This window comes from Bufo gargarizans, chromosome 2 (genome assembly GCF_014858855.1).
Source record: "Bufo gargarizans isolate SCDJY-AF-19 chromosome 2, ASM1485885v1, whole genome shotgun sequence".
NCBI lineage: Eukaryota > Metazoa > Chordata > Amphibia > Anura > Bufonidae > Bufo > Bufo gargarizans.
This window is the reverse complement of record NC_058081.1, coordinates 201,381,509-201,403,404: the sequence shown is the minus strand read 5'-3', so window position 1 is coordinate 201,403,404 and position 21,896 is coordinate 201,381,509. Positions and strand designations below refer to the sequence as shown.

General features: G+C 43.7%; 1 protein-coding gene across 2 annotated transcripts in view; it reads left to right on the top strand.

Annotated features, from left to right (window-relative positions):
• The window catches only part of LOC122929733 (TRPM8 channel-associated factor homolog), a 49,072-nt gene extending 38,139 nt beyond the window's left edge, over positions 1 to 10,933 (top strand). For both annotated transcript variants that reach the window (XM_044283403.1, XM_044283402.1), the window contains exon 7: positions 10,688 to 10,933. In XM_044283403.1, the coding sequence (XP_044139338.1) occupies positions 10,688 to 10,933 (246 nt within the window). The remainder of the gene's footprint in view (positions 1 to 10,687) is intronic.
• Positions 10,934 to 21,896: the final 10,963 nt, after the last annotated feature.

The window sequence follows — 21,896 nt, the reverse complement described above, 5'->3', positions numbered from 1 at the left end:
TTTGCATGCAGCACACACATGTTCATTGGTTACTTTGGGCGAACTTACAGCTCTCCCATTAGTATGCGGTTTTATACCCAGTGTCTGTGACCCTCTTTCCCTGTTAGTCGGGTATATGTGAGGGTGGCTGGTCTTGGTCCCGTACACGGGGCGCCCCACCACTCCCCTTTACCTTGTGCCTTTGTGTTATATTGATTGTTATTGAATTGTGTCTTTAATAAGCTACATGTATTTTATATGTGGGCTCTCTTATTCCTTATAGGGTTATTGGTCTTTTTTCGTTGGTTGGCTCAGTATATTATACTAGACCCCAGTGTCTATACACCCAATGTGAGTTTTTGTCTTATAGGTTGGTCTAAAAGTAGTTATTTCAGGGACCTGAGCTATGTCCACTAAGGCAGGGGTCTGCCTAGGCAATTTGGCAGTGATTGTTGCCACCTGATCTGCCTTGGCTTTTCCCTTTGCCTCCTCCGAGTCTGTTTTACAGTGGCCTTTTGTTTCATCGCCACTTGAGAGACCTCCCTGCTTCCCCATTTTTGATGGGTTTACCTGAAGCGGTCAGGAAGTCTTTGGCTTTCCAACTGGGCCCATAGTCATGGGCTATCCCAAAGGCATCTGCAAGTCATCTCCAGAGCTCTTAGCTCCGCTTCTTAAGCAGACATGTGTGGTGGTAAGGACTATGCCTTTTTTTTTTTCTTTTTTCATGTTTAGTCACCACTGCCCAACCTGTGTAGTACCTGCCATCCTGGCCATACCTCAATCCATCCACAAAAAGCACATGATTTGGATTATCTAATGGAACAACCTCTGGATGTAGTGGTACTGAAAAGAAAACATTTGCCAAATCAATCACAGTGGAGTGGGTAGAGGTATCGGGAATCTCAGCCAACAATGTGTGTGGATTGAGTACAATGGGGGTGAATGGGGGTGTTAAAAACTTTGGCTTCATTGACAGTACATAGGTCATGTACCATCCGGTACTGGGTGGGTTTGCCCTTCTCCCCTTCTTTTTCACAGGGTACAAAATAGTGTAAGAAGGGGATACAATCACCCCCCCCCCCCTTTTTTTTTTTTTTTGCCTCGGTCTGTTTGAGATATAGCATATGACTGTGCCATACTCAAGAGATACTGCATATTCCTGGAAAGTGGGGTGCCAGTTTTCATCTCCACTTCCGCAGGAAGCAACAGGGAGCGTTATCACTGACCAGCAACTGGGCAAGCACGTCTTGGTTAAGGGCAAAGCTAACATGGATGGGTTCTGTTAAAAGGAGAGCATACTACTTTTCCATCCACTGCTACACAAGGATGGGTGTCCATGGAGATTAAATCAGGGGAGGACATATATTTGCTGTGCACAACTGTCTTGGCTGCTCCAGTATGAATCAAAAACGGGACTACTTCTTTATCACCCAGAGTGAGGGATATCACTGGGGCTGTACTTGAATCTGCTAAAATATTTAAGGGCACAGCCGATACTAGATTGTCTGTTTCCTAATATTGGTGTAACTTTTCCCCTTCACCTGCCTTTGTGTCCTACTCACTGCCTCCCCAGCCATCCCTAAAAACATGGGTGTCTGTGGGAACATTGATCCGGGCACTGTCAACCAACGCAGAATACAATCCTCTCGTGTGGTGTAGACGAGGAGTACCACACACAGCCCAACTCTCTCTCCATTCTGGGTTCTGGGTCCCGCAGACTCTGCAGGTCCATCCCCAGGACCATTATAGGGTGGCAGACTTACTTTTTCCTTTCTCTGTTGGAGGTGGTTTAACATTATCATGATAACATTAATAACAATGCTTCCCACTTTCTCTAGCTCTCTACACCTCCTCTATACACTTTCCTTACTCACAGCCAGACTTCTGCCTGTTCTGTGAGCTTGTTATCTTTCAGCCACCCTTTATTTCCCTACATGCTTTTTCTCACCACTCTGGATTCAGTTTACCATCGGGGTAGGGAGGGATGGGGGAGTTGCAGGAGTTAAGATGTCAGCTAGGGGGAGGTTGGATTAGTCAAGATGTCAGCTGGTGAGGAGGTTACCTCAGTTAAGATGGCTGCTGGGGGGTGGGGTAGGGTCTCTCAGTGCCATCTTGGAGGGTAGTATCAGTGGAGTCATACATTTCTGTCCAGCCTAATTTTTTATACTTAATTATTTTTTATGCTGATGCTTAGTTTTTCATAATATCTAGAATAGAATGTTCCAAAATCAAGGCAGAATGTCCTGTGTTTACTCCTGTGAGAAACTTTGCAATAATTTCACTCCTTTTTGGCCTAAAGCCAGAGGACACCCCTCCCTGTGCCTCTGTGATGATCTCTTTAATTCTTGACTTAACTCTTAATTTGGCCTCATCATCACATCAGTAGAGGTGATTTCACTCACAGTAATCTTGGCTGTGTGACCTTCCTCTAATAGTCAGTTTTCTATCTGGCAACACACAAGGTCAGATTCCTGGTCCACACAGACATTACAAGTAACAGACATTATATTCAATGTAGAACAGACATGGAAACATACATTAACACACACACACGTCTTTGAACTTATTAACAAATAATATTTTGTGGGGCTCCATACACACACACTCAGTACCCCACACACATTGCCTTGTTATTATCTCTTAGTATTGCAGACATTGTACTTGCGTTAACACATTCCAATATCGTGATGTCACTCCCCTCACAGCTGCGGCCCCCGCTGTCTCCCTTCATACACCTCAGCCACCAGCTGAGGGGCTGTATATTCACCGTCAATAGAGACATGGTACCTCCCATGGTATACAGACAGACAAGACACGACACTCCCTGAGAAGGATGGCAGTCACAACCGGACTCGACTCTTGACAGGGACTGTCTCATAAGTTTACTCCCTTGGACACAAACAAGATCAACCGGCACCTCCTACTTCTCACCACCAAGCAGAGCTCACCCCCGTGCAGTATATTTTCCCTAGATCCCACGTCCGGTCTGCCAGCCGGGTCTAATCCACCTGCTGCCTTGTAAGGGGAGATCACTTAAGATGCCCCAGTCCAGGTCCTGGAGGTCTGCAACCTCCTAAGGGGAGATCTCATAAGATGCCCCAGTCCAGGTCCTGCAGAAATAAACTTCCCCCTGACAATCGTGTCATTGTTCCATTGGCTAGAATACAAAAATAAGAAAAGAGATAACACTTGGCATCTGCGCATTGTGCATTATTTTACTAACTGTGGTATGGAAACTATGTAAATATCTAGGTGCCAGCGCCATCTTGTAATGGCTTCACACTAACAGCAGTACAGCATACGTTATATATGACACATTAAGGAGGAGGGTCAAGTACATAAGGCGTTGTCTGAGAGCTGGAGGATATGGGAGTCATCTTAGTTGATCAAGAATGCTATCCACGTCTCTATCAGGACCATTACCTTTTGGCCCATTCTTTATTATTTATGTCAGAAACTGGTGTAAATAATGGCTAAAATCTATGGAACACCGAAGTGGTCACAGATTTTATTTAATAAATTATAGGACTCCTCCATCAGTGCAGGCTCCATCAAGACTTGCATAGGAGACACCGGTCTTGATGAATAAGTGCCTTTGTTTCTTCTGGAAATTAAGTATTAAATTAGAAACCTACCTGATTTGTTTAATTCATGCTAAATAAATCTCATGACATCCAAAATAATCTAGGGAATAAAGATTGCATTGTTCGTTAGAGGAAACTGGACACTGGAAGAAGATTTTCTGCTTACAGTTTACCAAAGAACAATCCTTAAGAGTAAAGTCTGGCAATGGCATTAGCAAAACCTTGTCAAAGAGGAATCTGTACAGATCCATTCTTGACAAGGTTAGATTCTTCCCTCTTCTCAAGGCATATTTTATGGGGGAAATAACCTTTTAAGACTGGGTATTTATGTGGGACCTCTTCCATACAGATCTTAGTATGGAAAGCCAAATTTTAGCAAACTGTTCAGCAAGGACTCATGTGACAAGGATAAATTCAAAGGATAGACATGACCAAACTTTAGACTTTTTAGGTCAATACACTCATGCCGTTTCCAAATCTGTCCTGCAGGAAGCTTAAGAGCCAGATAAAAATGTGGTTTGAAACAATCCACTCCTTCAGTAGAATTCAAGCTGAATAGATTCACTTGACCCTTGTGTAAGCCTTTAAAGTGGATTGAGACTAGCTAGCTGTGACAAGGTCTTCATTAGACATATGATCTACACTGGAGGAAGACTCCACATGCACCTTTGATTCAATTGAATGAGTTTGAAAAATGTGACTTTTTGGGGAATTGAAAACCAGAGTTTGGCATGGTCTTCATGATTATATCAGAGGGGCCCTAAATGGTAATAGAGGAGGGTCAACCTTTAGGCTGTCAGACTGAACCTCTTTAGGTCTTGACAGAGTTGAATGCCCTAGACACACACGATCTGCAATGGGTGAAGTCTCCAATTACATCCTTGACATCTGAATAGGATGGGAAACATGACCCTTTAGTGGATTTAGACCCAGAGTGTGGCAAGGTCTTCAAAACTGTATCAGAGAGACCTCTAGATAGTAACATAGGCTGTTTAACCTTCAGGCTGAATTTTTTAAGATCTTGGCAGAGTTAAATGCCCTAGAATCACATGATCTGCACTGGAGGAAGTGTCAGCGGCACCCTCAAATCATCTGAATGATTTGGGAACCATTACCTCTTCAGCCCGAATGGTATGATGGCTGTTCTGTGACCTGGTATTGTTTGATTTTCATCAAAATTGGAGGGAAAATGGCTAGCCTGAACCTCCAAAGAATGGGTATCCACTGCAAAGGAATTGAGCCCCTGAGAAAGAAAAAGGAATGTTTCCATCTTGGCACTGAACCTGGTCAATTAGTTCAATCTCTGGTACTTCCCACATGTTGGTGATGTGCTTGAAGATCTCTAGATTCAGAAAAACACAGTGGTGTGCCTAGGGTGTTTGGCATCCGGGGTGGGTCCTTTCTCTGGCACCCCTCCCCCTGAATACTTAAAAAAAAAATGTACCCCTCACAGTAGTATTGCCCTCATTGTACAACCTTCACAGTAGTTTTGTCCAGATATGTGCCCTCTCACTGTAGTTATGCCCATATTGTGCTCCCTCACGATAGTTATGCCCACATTGTGCCCCCTCACAGCATTTATGCTCTGACTGTACAACTTTCACAGTAGTTATGCCCACATTATGCAATCTTAAAGTATCTATCCCTTCATTGTGCCCTCTTCACAGTAGTTATGCCCTATCTGTGCCCCCTTCACAGTTGTAATGCCCTCTTTGTGCCCCTCACAGTAGTTATACCCTCACTGTGCCCCCATAACAGTAGTAATGTCCTCTGTGCCCCTTCACAGTAGTAATGCCCATTGTGTCCTCTTCTCTGTGCCCCATAACAGTTATGCCCACCCCTTTCACAGTACTAATGCCCATTGTGCCTCCTTCATAGTAATAATGCCTATTGTGCCCCTTTCTTAGTAGTAATGCCCTTTGTGCCCCCTTAATAGTAGTAATGCCCTCTGTGCCCCTTTGTAGTCGTATTGCCCTCTGTGCCCCCTTTGTAGTAGTAATGACCTTTGTGTTAAAAAACTAAATAAAACAAAAACACAGTAACTACTCACCTTGTCCCGTTCCTGAAGCTCACATCCAGATCTCCCCTGCAGCACTGTGTGGGAGGAGCACAGGCAGATTCCCGGGCTGCAGGCTCCTCCCACATAGGCCAGCAGAGCGATCTGTGTCTGCAGACTGAATGGTGGAGCAGGGAGAAGTCTCCCTGTTTCATCATTCAGTGCGGGAGAGACGGAGCGCGTCATAACTCACCACGCATGGGATTTCGCGTGATCAAATGGATGAGGATTAGTATGATTTTATTCATTTTTAGTTTATTTTACACTGTAATATTGCTTTTAGATGCTGCAATCAGCTATGAACGCGGCATCTGTGGGGTACAATGACAGACATCCCAACCTGCAAAAACTCATTTCAGGGAGGTGCACTTTTAATTTCCGGGAGGTTTTCTTTTTTTTATTTCACAAACTTTTTATTACATTTTCCAAACATATGCAGTATCTGCACACTTTGCTCTATGGTGTGGAGGACTGGGCTCATTACCCTGCCCCAAATTATCATATTTATGTATATGATTAAAGGGATTCTGTCACCACCTATAAGCCCTGTGAGCTAAACATATGCTCATGTCCAGGGTAGCATTCTGATTTCTAAGGTGGCCTTATAAAAGCTATTTGTGGCTTTATTCTGCAGAAAAACTGATTTTACTAACCTGTCAATCATTGAATTAAGGTGCCGGCGCAGGGGAGGTCTGTGGATGCATGGTGCCCGGATGCACGCATCGCCGTTTGTGCCCAGCGGCGCCTTCTACTCCTCAGTGCCGCCTCTCCCTCCCCCTCCTCCCGCTTTGAGATCCCGCTCGTTGCGCACAGGCTCAGCCTGATGCTCTGTTGCGGACTGCTGGCATCGGCTTCTTCTTGCACTGTGCGCACGCGCCGAGAAGGGGACACTGCTACAGGTTGCCGGAAAGGTTGTTTTAGATGCGGGCATCAGAGAGCCGCTATCTAATAGCTGGAGACTCCCTGAACGTCCGGGAGACTTGAGATCCCTGCAATGACGGGGGAAAGCGCAATCACCGCTCACTGTGCTTCCACCCACTACTTACAAAGAAATGAGCTTCATGACAAAGTAATTTGTCACAAAGCAAATTTCTTTGTAAAATTCAGCAAAGCAGCCAAATTGAATTTTTCAATACTTCACTCATCACTAATTAGTAGTCAACAGAATCCAGAGCAGCTGGATCAAGGATCTTTGAGGTGTTTTTACCACCAGAGGAATTGATTAGCTTGAAATGACAGTGTGCACCTACTTTTCAACCCCTCCGAGTTATGATTACACAGGCTGCCGAAATCCAAAATGCTCTCCAGTTTTTTTAAGTTACGGCGGGCCTAGCCAGTAGATAAATTACATAAATAGCGTCCATTTTCAGGGTACAAGCGTACGGGAAGGGTTTTAGAAATGTTTTGTCTTGAAACCTTTTGCAATAGTTAGGAAAAAAATTGATAAGAAAGGAAAAATATATTTTTTCATAATTTTCACAGTTTTTCCTTAAATATATATTTTTTATATTATATCCATCATCTAATGACACAAAAGAAAGGTCTAAGGCAGTGATAGCTAACCTTGGCACTCCATCTGTGGTGAAACTACGACTCCCAGCATGCTCCATTTATTTCTACAGAGTTCTGAGAGCAGCCAAGGTTAGCCATCACTGGTAAGGTGTCCCATGAAAAATAATATCAAATACATGTAGGCTGGCACAGAAATTAATCAGTTATTTGCTGTTAGATAGACCCATTGCTACAACTGAAAAACTGGCCTGGTAAGGAAGGGGATAAATGCTCCCATAATAAAGTGGTTAAATAAGTGTTTATAACCTCTTAGGCTACTTTTACACTAGCGTTTTGGCTTTCCGTTTGTGAGATCCGTTCAGGGCTCTCACAAGCGGCCCAAAACGGATCAGTTTTGCCCTTATGCATTCTGAATGGAAAAGGATCCGCTCAGAATGCATCAGTTTGCCTCCGTTCCGCCTCCATTCCGCTTTGGAGGCGGACACCAAAACGCTGCTTGCAGCGTTTTGGTGCCCGTCTGACGAAATTGAGCCAAATGGATTCTTTCTGACACATAATGTAAGTCAATGGGGACGGATCCGTTTTCTATGACACAATCTGACACAATAGAAAACGGATCTGTCCTCTATTGACTTTCAATGGTGTTCAAGACGGATCCGTCATGGTTATGCTAAAAGTAATACAAACGGATCCATTCTGAACGGATGCAGACGGTTGTATTATCTGAACGGATCCGTCTGTGCAGATCCATGACGGATCCGCACCAAACGCGAGTGTGAAAGTAGCCTTAGTAGTTTAGAGAAGAGGGTTATTAAGGCACAAAGTGAAAGTACCAGTCACACAGTTAACCCTTTGTGAAAGAACAGCTCAATATTTTTAATAAAGGCCAATTGAAAATATGATTTTTAGCCAAAAATTTGTGAAATGCAATCATAACAAAAATTGCCTCCATTGGTGTGCATAGCCTGTAAGTCAGACTGCCTAGAGGGGAGGTAGGTGAAGTTCATTAGTGCAAACAAACTAAACACACAATAGAAGGTTGCAGCAGCAGAGCAGCTTCAAAGATTCAGTAACCAGAATAGGAACCCCTTTCTACACCCCCTGGAACAGGAAAGAAGTTCCGCATAAAACATAAAAAAACAGAAACATAACAAAGTACAAACCAAACCATCTGTCCAAGTCCTCACAGGACTGAAAAACACAGGGTAGGAGGGGTGAGATATCCTTATATAGGGTCATGGGTCTCTAGTTAATTAGTGATTCATTTGATTCATTAAAATTCCATCTGTTCTACTAGTACACAGGGGCAGAAATACCCCAATATTGTGCTGCTGGTTAGGACGTAAGGGAAATATGATTTAGGAGTGTGAAAGGCTACTTTCACACTTATGTTAAACTTTTCCAGTATTGAAATCCGACAGAGGATGTCAATACCGGAGAAAAACACTTCCGTTTTGTTCACATTCATTATCAATGGGGACAAAACTGAACTGAAGGGAACGGAGTGTACCGAAATGCATTCCATTCCATTTGGTTGTGTTCCCATACCGGAGAGCAAACCGCAGCAAAACAGATCTGGCTTGACAGATGGATCTGCTGGATCCATTTTCTCAGATACAATAGAAAATGGATTCGGTACCGATAGACTTTCAATGGTGTTCATGCCGGATCCGTCATTGCTATTTTAAATATAATACAACCGGAAGCGTGTTTGCTGATCCATGCCAGATCAGACAAAAACGCAAGTGTGAAAGTATCCAAATGGAACTAGAGAAGCTAGAAGACACATATGCAAACGTAGGAAGAACATACCATGTCCATGCAGGAGCTGTCCTTGGTAGGATCTGAACCCAAGATTATGATGCTGCAAGGCAACATTGCAGAAAACCAAGCCACTGTGATGCTCCACCATACAAGATATTATTCACACTGCACATTGCATTACATATATTTAACCCTTTGAGGACCATAAGATTACTGTCATCAATATAAAAATAATGTTGTTTTTTTTTTCCATAAGGGTACTTTCACACTAGCGTTTTTCTTTTCCAGCACTGAGTTCCGTCCTAGGGGCTCAAATCCGCAAAAGAACTGATGAGTTTTATCCCCATGCATTCTGAATGGAGAGCAATCCGTTCAGGATGCATCCGGTTCATTTTTTTTTACTGATCAGGCTTTTCCGAAAACTGTAGCATGTTGTATTTTTACCGGCCAAAAATCCGGAACACTTTGACTGAATGCCATATCCGGCATATTTCCCATTGACTTGCATTAATGCCGGATCCGGCACCGTGTGTTCCGTCAAACTGGATCTGGCTTTTGCATGTTAAACCCGAAAAATGTCCATAAATGGTGGATCCTTTTTTTCCAGTGCATTTTTTCATTGTGATCAGAATCCTGATCAGGATTCAAATGTAATCCGTTTTCACACATTTTTCCGGATCCAGCGGGCAGTTTCGGCGACGGAATTCCCCACCGGATTCAAACAGTAGTGTGAAAGTACCCTAAGAATGTATTTGAACAATAAATAAAGCTAGATCCATTTGTTGATAAGAACTAATATTTTGACTCAAACCAAAAAAAGTATTTTAAGTTCTTAATCAGATGATACAGTAAATTAAAAACATGGGACAAGTACGTCCCTTGGTCGGTCCTCGAAGGGTCAAAAAGCTAATCTAGCCTTTGACAACTTGAAGAAACACTTGATGATAAATCTTTATTCACCTATTACTGTAGTGCGTCAACCCTCTTTCTCGCTGTGGACTGTATCAATAAGGGAATACAGATTCAGGCTAGCAGATGTACAATTATGTACACAGTTCATATCAATCAAGTACATATATACATAGACAACCAAAGGTTCATTGATAAAGCGACCCTCCAGCTCAAGAAAAAAATAATAATATTAACTGGGCCTCTTTCGCACTGCTGTTTAGTAGTTCCGACAGAGAACAGCCTGCCAAAGCTCTCTGGTTCCAACATTGCCCTATGTTACTGAAATGGTCGGCGGCCCCATTGATTATAATGGAATCCGATGGAGATCCAGCTGCTACCTGGCAGATATTACATGGTGACCTCCTTATCTTTTCAATTGCAGATCTGCCAATTCCCAGTCTCCTCTTTTGCCATCCAATATGCACTTCTCAGATGACCTGATGAATACTGTGCATTTGGCCGTCCAAGATACTTCCTACTGCCCTCAGATTGGCCACTAATTGCTTGTGTGAATAGTGCTGATCAATCCAAGAGCATGGATGGACAAGCAGGAAGTGTCTGGGACTACTGACGCATAGTATAGTCTTATAGGCAGTACAGCTACCATGGATGACAGAAGAGGAGCCTAGAATTTGGCAGATCTGCAGATGAAAAGATACAAAAAGAAGTCACCATGTAAGTATTCTGGTCAATCCCAAGTTGGTGTGAATTTTCTTTCTTGAACCGGAGGGTCGCTTTAAGTATAGTACTATTTATTTTAGGCATTATGGTACTATTTATCAGTAAGCCAATGGCAAACAGTTTACTATAGATGTACTATGTCTTGTCTTTATTGTTTCAGCTACAAGAGGGCTTTGGCTGGGATCCCTTCAAGCAAGTTTTCTCAGAGTATCAGACCATGTCCAATGTCAGTAATGTCAAGAATGTTAAGATGAATCTTTGGGCAGAGAAGTTCTCTCAAGCAGTCAATAAGAACCTGGCTCCATTCTTCAAGGCCTGGGGATGGCCCATTGATGATGCTACCAGCAAAAAATTATCCATATTAAGTGAATGGGAAGAGAATCCAATGAAGAAATATGTCAGCTAAATTTCATAAAAAGAAATATATAAAATGATCCTTCTATATTAATATACTTTCAGTGGCTTAAGAGGAATGCATTATACAGTAGGCTCATAAATGCTAAAGTAAAATATTAAAAATCAAATCATACTAGTATTAGGCAAAAGAGCCTGTTAGATTAGGATCTGAATTTAGAAAATTGCAATACTAATGGAATATAATTATAAGCAATGTATGCAATGTTCAATAAATAATTCAGATTCCTGCTCCAAGTCTGTTTTTTCCCAATAACTAAACTCATGATGCAAAAATCTCTTTACGGGGCGACGTACTTTGGAGGTCACATGCGTTGCGTGTGCATTGCAGGAAAACCGCGCGAGTAGGCACGCAATTGCAGTCAGTTTTGACAGCAATTGCGTTCCGATGTTCAGTTTTTTCCACGCGAGAGCAATGCGTTTTGCAAGTGCGTGAGAAAAAACTGAATGTGGTACCCAGACCCGAACCCGGATTTCTTCACTGAAGTTAGGGGTTGGGTTAGGTGTTATATTCATTTTATTATTTTCCCTTACAACATGGTTATAAGGGAAAATAATAGCATTCTTAATACAGAATGCTAACTAAAATGTGGATTGAGGGGTTAAAAAATAAAAAAAAATTACTCACCTCATCCAATTGATCGCGCAGCTGGCATCGTCTTCTTTCTTCTTCTTTCGGGACCTGCAAAAGGACCTTTGATGACGTAATCGTGCTCACCACATGGTGAGCGCGGTGACGTCAGCGCATGTCCTGCTGAATGAAGATAGAAATCTTCTATCTTCATTCAGCAGGACCTGTGCTGACGTCACCACTTGCTTTTATCCCTATCATCTCCTAGCAACTATGCATGAAAATCGCACCGCATCCACACTTGCCTGCGGATGCTTGCGATTTTCATGTAGACCCATTCATTTCTATGGGACTTGCGTTGCATGAAAAACGCACAATATGGAACATGCTGCGATTTTCACGCAACGCACAAGTAATGCGTGAAAATCACTGCTCATCTGAACAGCCCCATTGAAGTGAATAGGTCCGGTTTCAGTGCGGGTGCAATGCGTTCACCTCACACATTGCACCCGAACGGAATTCTCGCCCGTGTGAAAGAGGCCTTAAGGGGATGAGGTGCTGTAGATGTCATCGTTAAGGGGGTGGGCCTCTGTGGAGGTCAATATTAAAGGGGAGGGGTGCTGTTGAGGTCACTGTTATGGAGAACACTGTGGATATTCTTTAACCTCACACACAAGCATTAAATTAAATAGTTGAAATATACCCTTGTAAAGTTGTGTCATCCTAATAGCCTCTTATATATATATAATTGTATTTCTGTCTGTTTGTTGTCTGTCTGTTCTTTATGCATGATCAAATAACTGGACTAATATGCACCGAATGTGGCACATAAGTACATCAGGTGTCTGGGAAGGCTTTAGACCAGGTCTCAGCTATCTAGGATGCAACGTTCCGAAGATATTCCCAAAACATGTATTAGCCAATATGAGCTCGCTGTTTCATTCACACGGCCATTCGCACAGTCACATGACCCTTATTATCCAATAGAAACTTGCTGATCCTTCAGTCTTGACATACACAGGTACATCAGGTTTCCATAACAACTCAGCCATTTTTCTTCACTGTTCGAAGGTCACTGTTAAGGGGGCGTGGTGCTGTGGTGGTCACTGTTAAGGGGTAAGGTGCTAGGAATGTCACATTTTTAAGGGGGCAGGCTGCTGTGGAAGTTTTATATTAAGGGGACAGGGTGCTGTGGAGGTCTTATATTAAGGGGGCGTGGTGAAGTTAAAGGGGAAGGACCCTGTGCAGGTCAATTTTAAGGGGGTGGGCCGCTGTGCAGGGCACTGTGCGGGGTCGCTGTTAAGGGAATGAGCCGCAGTGCGGGGGTCACTGTTAAGAGGGCGGGCCAGTGTGGAAGTCAATGTTAAGGGGGCGAGGTGCTGTAGAGGTCAGTGTTAAGGGGATGGGCACTGTGGAGGTCACAGTTAAGGTGGCAGGGTACTGTGGAGATCAGTGTTAAGTAGCTGAGGTGCTGTAAAGGTCACTGTTAAGGGGTTTGTCCACTGTGGAAGTCACTGTTAAAGGGGGCTGGGCGCTGCAGAGATTACTTTTAAGGAGTTGGGGCATTGTGGGGTGACAATATACTAAAAAATCACAGAAAAACTAAGATAAAAACATCCTGCATGATATGATATGCATATGTGCGGATGTCCCTGGCCATATTATTGGAAGAAAATCACAGAAATAAGATAATAATGCACTTAGTAAAGTAGATGCAAGCATTATATATGGACAAAGTCCTCACACTGATATGATAATATCTGAGACACTTAGCCAATTTATTTTGCTCAAAACACATCTGTGCCCGCCTACCAAGCGCCAAGGTGGTCTCAGGTCAGGCGGGTCCTACACTAAACTTACCTAAGGTCAGAAGCGCAGACTCTGCACATATGGTGTGCTGCTCCTAGTCACCTCCATGTGCATCAAGCAACCAATGGGAGGAGGAGCAAGCACACCTATATGTACCACCTAATCAAGGCGCTCTATTGGATAGGAAGGGCAAAAGTGCAGAGGAATGCTACTCCCAAGATAAAATAGGAGCGCATTCAGAGTGAGGACTTAGTAAAGTAGATGCAAGCATTATATATGGACAAAGTGCATTATTATCTTATTTCTGTTATTTTCTTCAATAATATGGCCAGGGACATCCGCACGTTTGTATATCATATCGTGCAGGATGTGTTTATCTTAGTTTTTTCTGTGATTTTTTTTTTGTCTCTGTAGTATTTGCTTGAGGGAGTGGCACCTTCAAGTATATTTTTGTTGGCAACTGTTTTTTTTGGACGGGCAGTGTATATTAACACAGAAAAGTGTTAGTCCACAGAGAACAACCATTGTGCCTACCGGATATGGACATGTGGACATCCTTGAGATCTAGCTGGAACATCCATCTATTACTGAGTAGAGATATGCAGTAAAAGAAAGGAGTGTTTGCTTCTGTCATTTGTACGAACGATCCTACCAGTAACATGCAAGTATAAGGCCCCTTGCAGACGAGTATGAGCGGATTAGGTCAGGATGTGTTCAGGGTGCGTTCAGGAAAACTCGCACTATTTCGCAAGCAATTGCAGTCAGTTTTGTCTGGGATTGCGTTTTTTCACACGCGTGATAAAAAACGGAATGTTTACAAACAACATCTCTTAGCAACCATCAGTGAAAAATGCATCACATCTGCACACGCAGAATATAGAACATGCTGTGATTTTCACGCAACGCACAAGTGATGTGTGAAAAACAATGCTCATGTACACAGACCAATTAAAATTGTTATAGCCATCAAACCTGCATGTTCTAAAATGTAAAAAAAAAAGCTTTTTCTGGTTATAAAAGGGGTTCTCCTCAGGGGTGCACCAGCAATAAGCCAGATGAGGCAATCACCTCAGGCAGCACCAGGTTGGGGCAGGAGGGGGGCAGTGAAAGGGCCATGGACAATGAGCGCTTTCATTGTAGCAAAGGGGTTAGGTTAAGAAATTGACATGGGGGGGCGCCGTTTCAGTTTTCGCCTCAGGCAGCAGAAAGGCTAGGTGCACTGCTGTCCTCAGGATATGTCCCGGGAGTCTGACCCCCCTGATCAAATATTGATGACCTATCCTGAGGATCTAATGGCTCCCTGGTTCACCATTGCATCCTCAGAACGCAGAAACAATTGAAAAACGTGCCATATCTCAACCATCTTGGGACTGCAGGACAGCTGCCGAAATCCGGATCTGGCAATTGGGAGGTATGTCAAAAACGTATCAAGGGATCTCATTCTTCTGATAGGCCTACACAGCGCACGCAGGCCCAAACAGACAACCAGAATGGCATCATGGGTGGCATGTAGAACATGGCCTATAAGTTGTACCCCTAATCTAACAAATGCAAGACATATTGATGACATGAATATTACAGTATGGTACAACTGCTTGCTCTTAGTGAATGGCAATATTCCTGTTTACATTTATTGGCAATAAACACAGAAAATAGCATCAGGATCTATTACACCGAAAGGAAGTGCAATTGTGTTTTCTGTATTTGTACTGATTTAAGTCTTAAATAGGGTATCTGTAAAAAAAATCATGAAGTGGACAGCACTCCTAGTGTTGCAGATATGCGGAAGCACATCGCTAAAGGGTTTTGGTCCAACTCACCCCTTAAAAGTATAGTAGAAAGTCAAGCAAGGGATAGAGGCAGAACTCCAAATGTCATGCAAAAAGCAGTTCTTCTTTATTCTAGATTAAATGTTGCGGCTGTTATAAACCTATTTCAAGGACTGTCTGACTCCCAAAGCAATTTTAATTATGGTACTAAAAGTGCTTAGCCTATTCAAAGGTAGTTAGAGCAGCTCTCACCTGTCTGGAAACTCCAACCATGAGGACACGGACCGCTCCCTGACCCGGACTGGGAGCAATAGAAATAAGTGAAGAAGAGTTGTCCAGCCTTTCTTTGAGAAGTTCCAATTGCACTTTATTCAATATCAAAATTTAAAAAGCATCAAGGTAAAGGTTGTGTTGGTCTACGCGTTTCAGGAAGCAAAACAATTTCAGCCCTTACTCATGACCATTAAACATACACTCAGTCCTCACCTTTATAGGAGGAGGAAACCACACCTGGACCAATCAAGGGGTCATGTGGCCACTTCCTCCTGCAAAGGTGCATGACAATGAAACAAACTTAAAGGGATTCTGTCACCAGGTTTCACCCCTGTCAGCTAAACATATGCTGATGTTCAGGGCCTCATCAGGATTCCTAATGTGGGCTTCTAAATGTGATCTAATCCTCTGTGACGCCTCTCGCTCTCCCTCCCTCCCCCTTCCTCCTGCTGTAAGATCTTGCGCGTGCGCACAGGGCTCTGACTGATGCGCCCTTGCAGACTTTTCGATTTGGCTTCTTAAAGCGAAGTGCGCATGCGCCGGCACTTCGCTCAACCCAGGTATGACCTGCACTCTGGCGCCAGCCTCTCAGAGTCCTGTGCGCACGCGCAAGATCTTACAGCAGAAAGAGGGGGGAGGGAGGGAGAGCGAGAGGCGGCACAGAGGATTAGGAGGCGTTGCAAGTCTGGAAAGGAGGCGCTGGGCACGAACGGCGGTGGGTGCGGCCGGCACCTTGCATCCCTTGACATCCCCTTGGGCACCTTATTTCTTTGAGTGACAGGTTAGTAAAACCAGTTTTCTTTTAGCAAAATAAGGCTACGGATCACATTTAGAAGCCCACATTAGGAATCCTGATGAGGCCCTGAACATCAGCATATGTTTAGCTGACAGGGGTGAAACCTGGTGACAGAATCCCTTTAACTAATTAAGGACCACAGGTTTACACCCTAGTGATAGGCCCTTTGTTACAAATCGGCACTTCACAACTTTAAGGGCCGCTTCACACGAGCGGATGCCGTGCGTGGCATCCGCTCCGTGAAAGAGTGCCAAGACCCGCTGCAGACTGCAGAGGCACGGAGCGGTAACATGACTGTTAATGCTCCGTGCCTCTCTGTGATCTCTTTACTACGAAATCACAGTTGTCACTGTGATTTCGTAGTAAAGAGATCACAGAGAGGCACGGAGCATTAACAGTCATGTTACCGCTCCGTGCCTCTGCAGTCTGCAGCGGGTCTTGGCACTCTTTCACGGAGCGGATGCCACGCACGGCATCCGCTCGTGTGAAGCGGCCCTAACAGTTTATTTCTCGGTCATGCAACTTGGCACCCAAATGAATTTTACCTCCTTTTCTTCTCACAAATACAGCTTTCTTTTGGTGGTATTTGATTGCTGCTGAGATTTTTTGTTTTTCTGATATTAATCAAAATAGACCGCAATTTTCTAAAAAAAGTGTATTATTAACTTTTTCTGGTAAAATTGTTCAAATATAATTACATTTCTATACAAGTTTGTGTCAGAATTTATTGTGCTACATGTCTTTGATAAAAAAAAATCCAATAAGTGTATATTTATTGGTTTGCGCAAAAGTTATAGCGTTTACAAACTATGGTACAAAAATGTGAATTTCCGCATTTTGAAGCAGCTCTGACTTTCTGAGCACCTGTCGTGTTTCTTCAGGTGCTAGAATGCCAGGATAGCATAAATAACCCCCAAATTACCCCATTTTAGAAAGAAGACACCCCAAGGTATTCGCGGAGGGGCATGGTAAGTTCATGTATGATTAAAAAAAAATTTCACAAGTTACTTTCCGAAATGAGGTCATTTGTGGGGTGTGTTTACTGTTCTGGCATTTTGGGCAGGGCTAAATTGTGAGCAACCCTGTAAAGCCTAAAGGTACTCGTTGGACTTTCGGCCCCTTTAAGCACCCAGGCTGCAAAAAAGTGTCACACATGTGGTATCGCCGTACTCAGGAGAAGTAGGGCAATGTGTTTTGGGGTGTATTTTTACATATACCCATGCTGGGTGAGAGAAATATCTCTGTAAATTGACAACTTTGTATAAATTTTTTTTTTTATGTTGTCATTTACAGAGATATTTCTCACACACAGTATGGGTATATGTAAAAATACATCCCAAAACACATTGCCCTACTTCTGCTGAGTACGACAATACCACATGTGTGACACTTTTTTGCAGCCAAGATGCGCAAAGGGGCCCAAATTCTAATGAGTACCTTTAGGATTTCACAGGGCATTTTTACGCATTTGGATTCCAAACTACTTCTCACGCTTTAGGGCCCTAAAGTGCCAGGGCAGTATAAATACCCCACAAGTGACCCCATTTTGGAAAGAAGACACCCCAAGATATTCCGTGAGGGGGATGGCGAGTTCATAGAAGTAGTTATTTTTTTTGGCACAAGTGGAAAATGATTTTTATTTTATTTTTATAAATTTTTTCTTACAAAGTCTCATATTCCACTAACTTGTGACAAAAAATAAAATTTTACATGAACTCGCCATGCCCCTCACGGAATACCTTGGGGTGTCTTCTTTCCAAAATGGCGTCACATGTGGGGTATTTAAACTGCCCTGGCATTTTAAGGGCCCTAAAGCGTGAGAAGAAGTCTGGAATCCAAATGTCTAAAAATGCCCTCCTAAAAGGTACTCATAGGAATTTGGGCCCCATTGCGCACCTAGGCTGCAAAAAAGTGTCACACATGTGATATCACCGTACTCAGAAGTAGGGCAATGAGTTTTGGGGTGTCTTTTCACACATACCCATCCTGTGTGTGAGAAATATATCTGTAAATGACAACTTTTTCAATTTTTTTATACAAAGTTGTCAATTTACAGAGATATTTCTCTCACCCAGCATGGGTATATGTAAAAATACACCCCAAAACACATTGCCCTACTTCTTCTGAGTACGGCGATACCACATGTGTGACACTTTTTTGCAGCTTAGGTGCGCAAAGGGGCCCAAATTCCAATGAGTACCTTTAGGATTTCACAGGGCATTTTTACGCATTTGGATTCCGTGAGGGGTATGGTGAGGTCATGTAAGATTTTATTTTTTGGCACAAGTTAGTGGAATATGAGACTTTGTAAGAAAAAAAATAAAAATAAAAATAAAAAATAAATCAATTTCCTCTAACTTGTGGCAAAAAATAAAAATAAATCTTCTATGAACTCGCCATGCCCCTCAAAAGTGATCTTTATAGCGCTGCAGCGATTTTACGGTGTTTTTGCAGTGATCAGAAGAAAAATTCTGTCACTGCGGTGGGCGGACTGAACGCAAGTGTGCGCACAAGATCAGGCCTGATCGGGCGAACACTGCGTTTTTTGTAGAGCCTAAGGTGACCCTAATGTACTGATATAGATCTGATTGCGATCAGTCTTGATCACTTACAGATACTATATAGTACTAGTGCTGATTAGCGACAGCGATGACGCTAATCCGCGACTAATCAGTGACTGCGGTGCGGTGGGCTGGGTTCTAACTAACTACCTAACAAGTAGCTAACTAACTGGCGGTGATAAGGGACCCTTAGGCCCCATTCACACATCCGCAATTCTGTTCCGCATTTTGCGGAACGGAATTGCAGACCCATTCATTTCTATGGGGACAGACTTTGTCCCGCTCGGATCCGGAATTGCGGATTTGCACTTCCGGGTCCGCACTTCCATTCCGAAAAAATATAGAACATGTCCTATTCTTGTCCGCAATTGCGGACAAGAAAAGGCATTTTCTATATAGTTCTGGCAATGTGCGGATCCGCAAAATGCGGAAAGCACATTGCTGGTGTCCGTGTTTTGCGGATCCGCGGATCTGTGGATCCGCGGATCCGCAAAACACATACGGACGTCTGAATGGAGCCTTACAGGGGGGTGATCAATGACAGGGGGGTGATCAGGGAGTCTATATGGGGTGATCAGGGGTTAATAAGTGACGGGGGGGTGTAGAGTAGTGTGGTGCTTGCAGACTTACAGAGCTGCCTGTGTCCTCTGGTGGTCGATCCAAGCAAAAGGGACCACCAGAGGACCAGATAGCAGGTATATCAGACGCTGTTAACAAAACAGCGTCTAATATACCTTTCTGATGCGATTTTTTTAACATCTACAGCCTGTCAGAGAATGATCATCGCTGGCAGGCTGTAGATCAACTTGTGAACTGCGCGATCCTGTAAATGGGTGCTCCTGTGAGCGAGCGTTCACAGGAAATCTCGGGTCTCGCGAGATGATGCCAATAGGCGTCGCTGAGCCATGAGAGCACTGACGCCCGGACGCCTATCGGCGTTACGTGTGCGGCAAGCGGTTAAAATATCCTCATGAATAACTTTAAGATACAGGGAATCCAATATTCAGTATTGTAGAATCAAATCTAATCTTTTATTTAGCCCTTGGGGTTGGCGACTTTCCAATCTGAAAATCCAAAAGGATTCTCTGTTTAGAAGTTTCCTTTTTCGGTCGCCTCCCCTTGCTGGTTTATTGACCCTTTCAATACCTTGCACAAGCATATCTGAGGTATTGCCACCATGAACTATCGCGAAATGAAGACTAGCCGTTGAAACATTGCAGCTTTCATGGTGCGGCACATCAGAGATACGCTTTCTTATCCGGGTTTTTATAGCATTCGTCGTGCAGCCCACATACTGTAGCAAGCATTTAGTGCATGTGATCAGATAAATAGCATATGTTGTATTGCAGTTTAAGAATGATTTTATCACAAAACTTTGTCCATTGACACTTGAAAGTGCTTAGTATACAGAAAAAAAAGACCCTTACCTATTCATCAGTGGTCCGCCTGTGGCTCCATTTATTTTAGTGGCCCCATGGAGTATGGGATCTGTGAACTTCTCAGTAGGATTTCAGCAGTACAAGGGCAGACTGGCCATAGACCCTACAGTGAAATTTCCCAGTGGACCGGTGTCCAGGTGGCCACCCGAGCCCTCTTCACAGACACAAGCAGGGTACATAATGATCAGATACTCTCAGCATCAATGCTGGGGGCATCAGGTACTTTTGCACCTGGCTGGCGGTCACAGGTGTCCTGAATTAAACTGTATCGCCATCCTCACAGTTGAATACTGCGGCAGGTTCAGCAGTATTTTGTTTTGCACTGTGGTATTTGGTTCTGCTGGGGCGGTATCTTGTGCTGCACTGCTGTATTGGTGGCCCCACCTACTTCTCTTGTTTCTGCCTACATGTGTTGGACCCACCTACACTTCTTGCCGCCTTCTCTCAATTTGGACCCACCTACAACATGGACCACTTAGGTTTTTTTCCAGGGCCACTTTAAGTTTCCAATTCATCCGTGTCAACAGTAGTTTCACCAATTCTGTGAATAACTTGTTACAACCAGAATACCCCTTTAATATAATGTGGCAAAGTATATAATACTGTTCATGCATGTTTTTAAAGGGATTCTGTCATCAGATTTGTGCCCTATAAGCTAAACATATGGCCATGTCGGTGCTAATAACATGAATCCTAAACTGCCCTTATTAAACCTGCTTGTGGCTCTATTAGCCCAAAAAACAGGTTTTTATAAGCTGTTACTCACCTACCTAAGGTGCCCAAGGGGTTTTACGTTAATCCAGGGTGCCCGCCTGCACCCCTCGCCGTCTGGTGCCCAGCGCCGCCTTCCTCACCTCAGTGCCGCCTCCTCAATCCACCCATCCCTCTGCCAGATCCTGCGCCCGCGCTTGCGCACTAGGCTCAGCCTGATGCGCCGCGGACTCCTGGCAGCGGCTTCATTGAGCGAAGTGCGTATGCGCCGGCCTGATGCGCATGCGCACTTCGCTCAACGAAGCCGCTGCCAGGAGTCCACAAGCGCAGGATCTGGCAGAGGGACGGGTGGATTGAGGAGGCGGCGCTGAGGTGAGGAAGGCGGCGCTAGGCACCAGACAGCAAGGGGTGCAGGCGGGCACCCTGGATTAACGTAAAACCCCTTGGGCACCTTAGGTAGGTGAGTGACAGCTTATAAAAACCTGTTTTTTGGGCTAATAGAGCCACAAGCAGGTTTAATAAGGGCAGTTTAGGATTCATGTTATTAGCACCGACATGGCCATATGTTTAGCTTATAGGGCACAAATCTGATGACAGAATCCCTTTAAGTGAAAAGTATGTGACATTTCTATTTCTGTGAACTGTGCTGCCCTCTTCTGGTATAGTAGCTGAATTACAACCACTGCTACATTTTACTCAATGTTCACATGTAGTAATATGATGGTAGAATTCTCTGAAGCTAAAAAAATCCATTTCTATTTCATACATCTGAAAGGGAGGTTTCTGCAGTATACATTTCTGCATCAAATCTGTGGCACGTGAATAATAAATAGCACATAACAAAAATACAACACTAGAACCAAGCACAGTACACAAATACAGTATCAGAAAAAAAAATCATGATATGTATACAGTATACATATAAGGGCACATTTATTAAGACCGGTGATTTACACGTCTGTGCTGCTGGAGGTAGAGGCAAAGTTACAGCATGTGGAGGTGCAGGCCTCTACTCTACTTAGACGC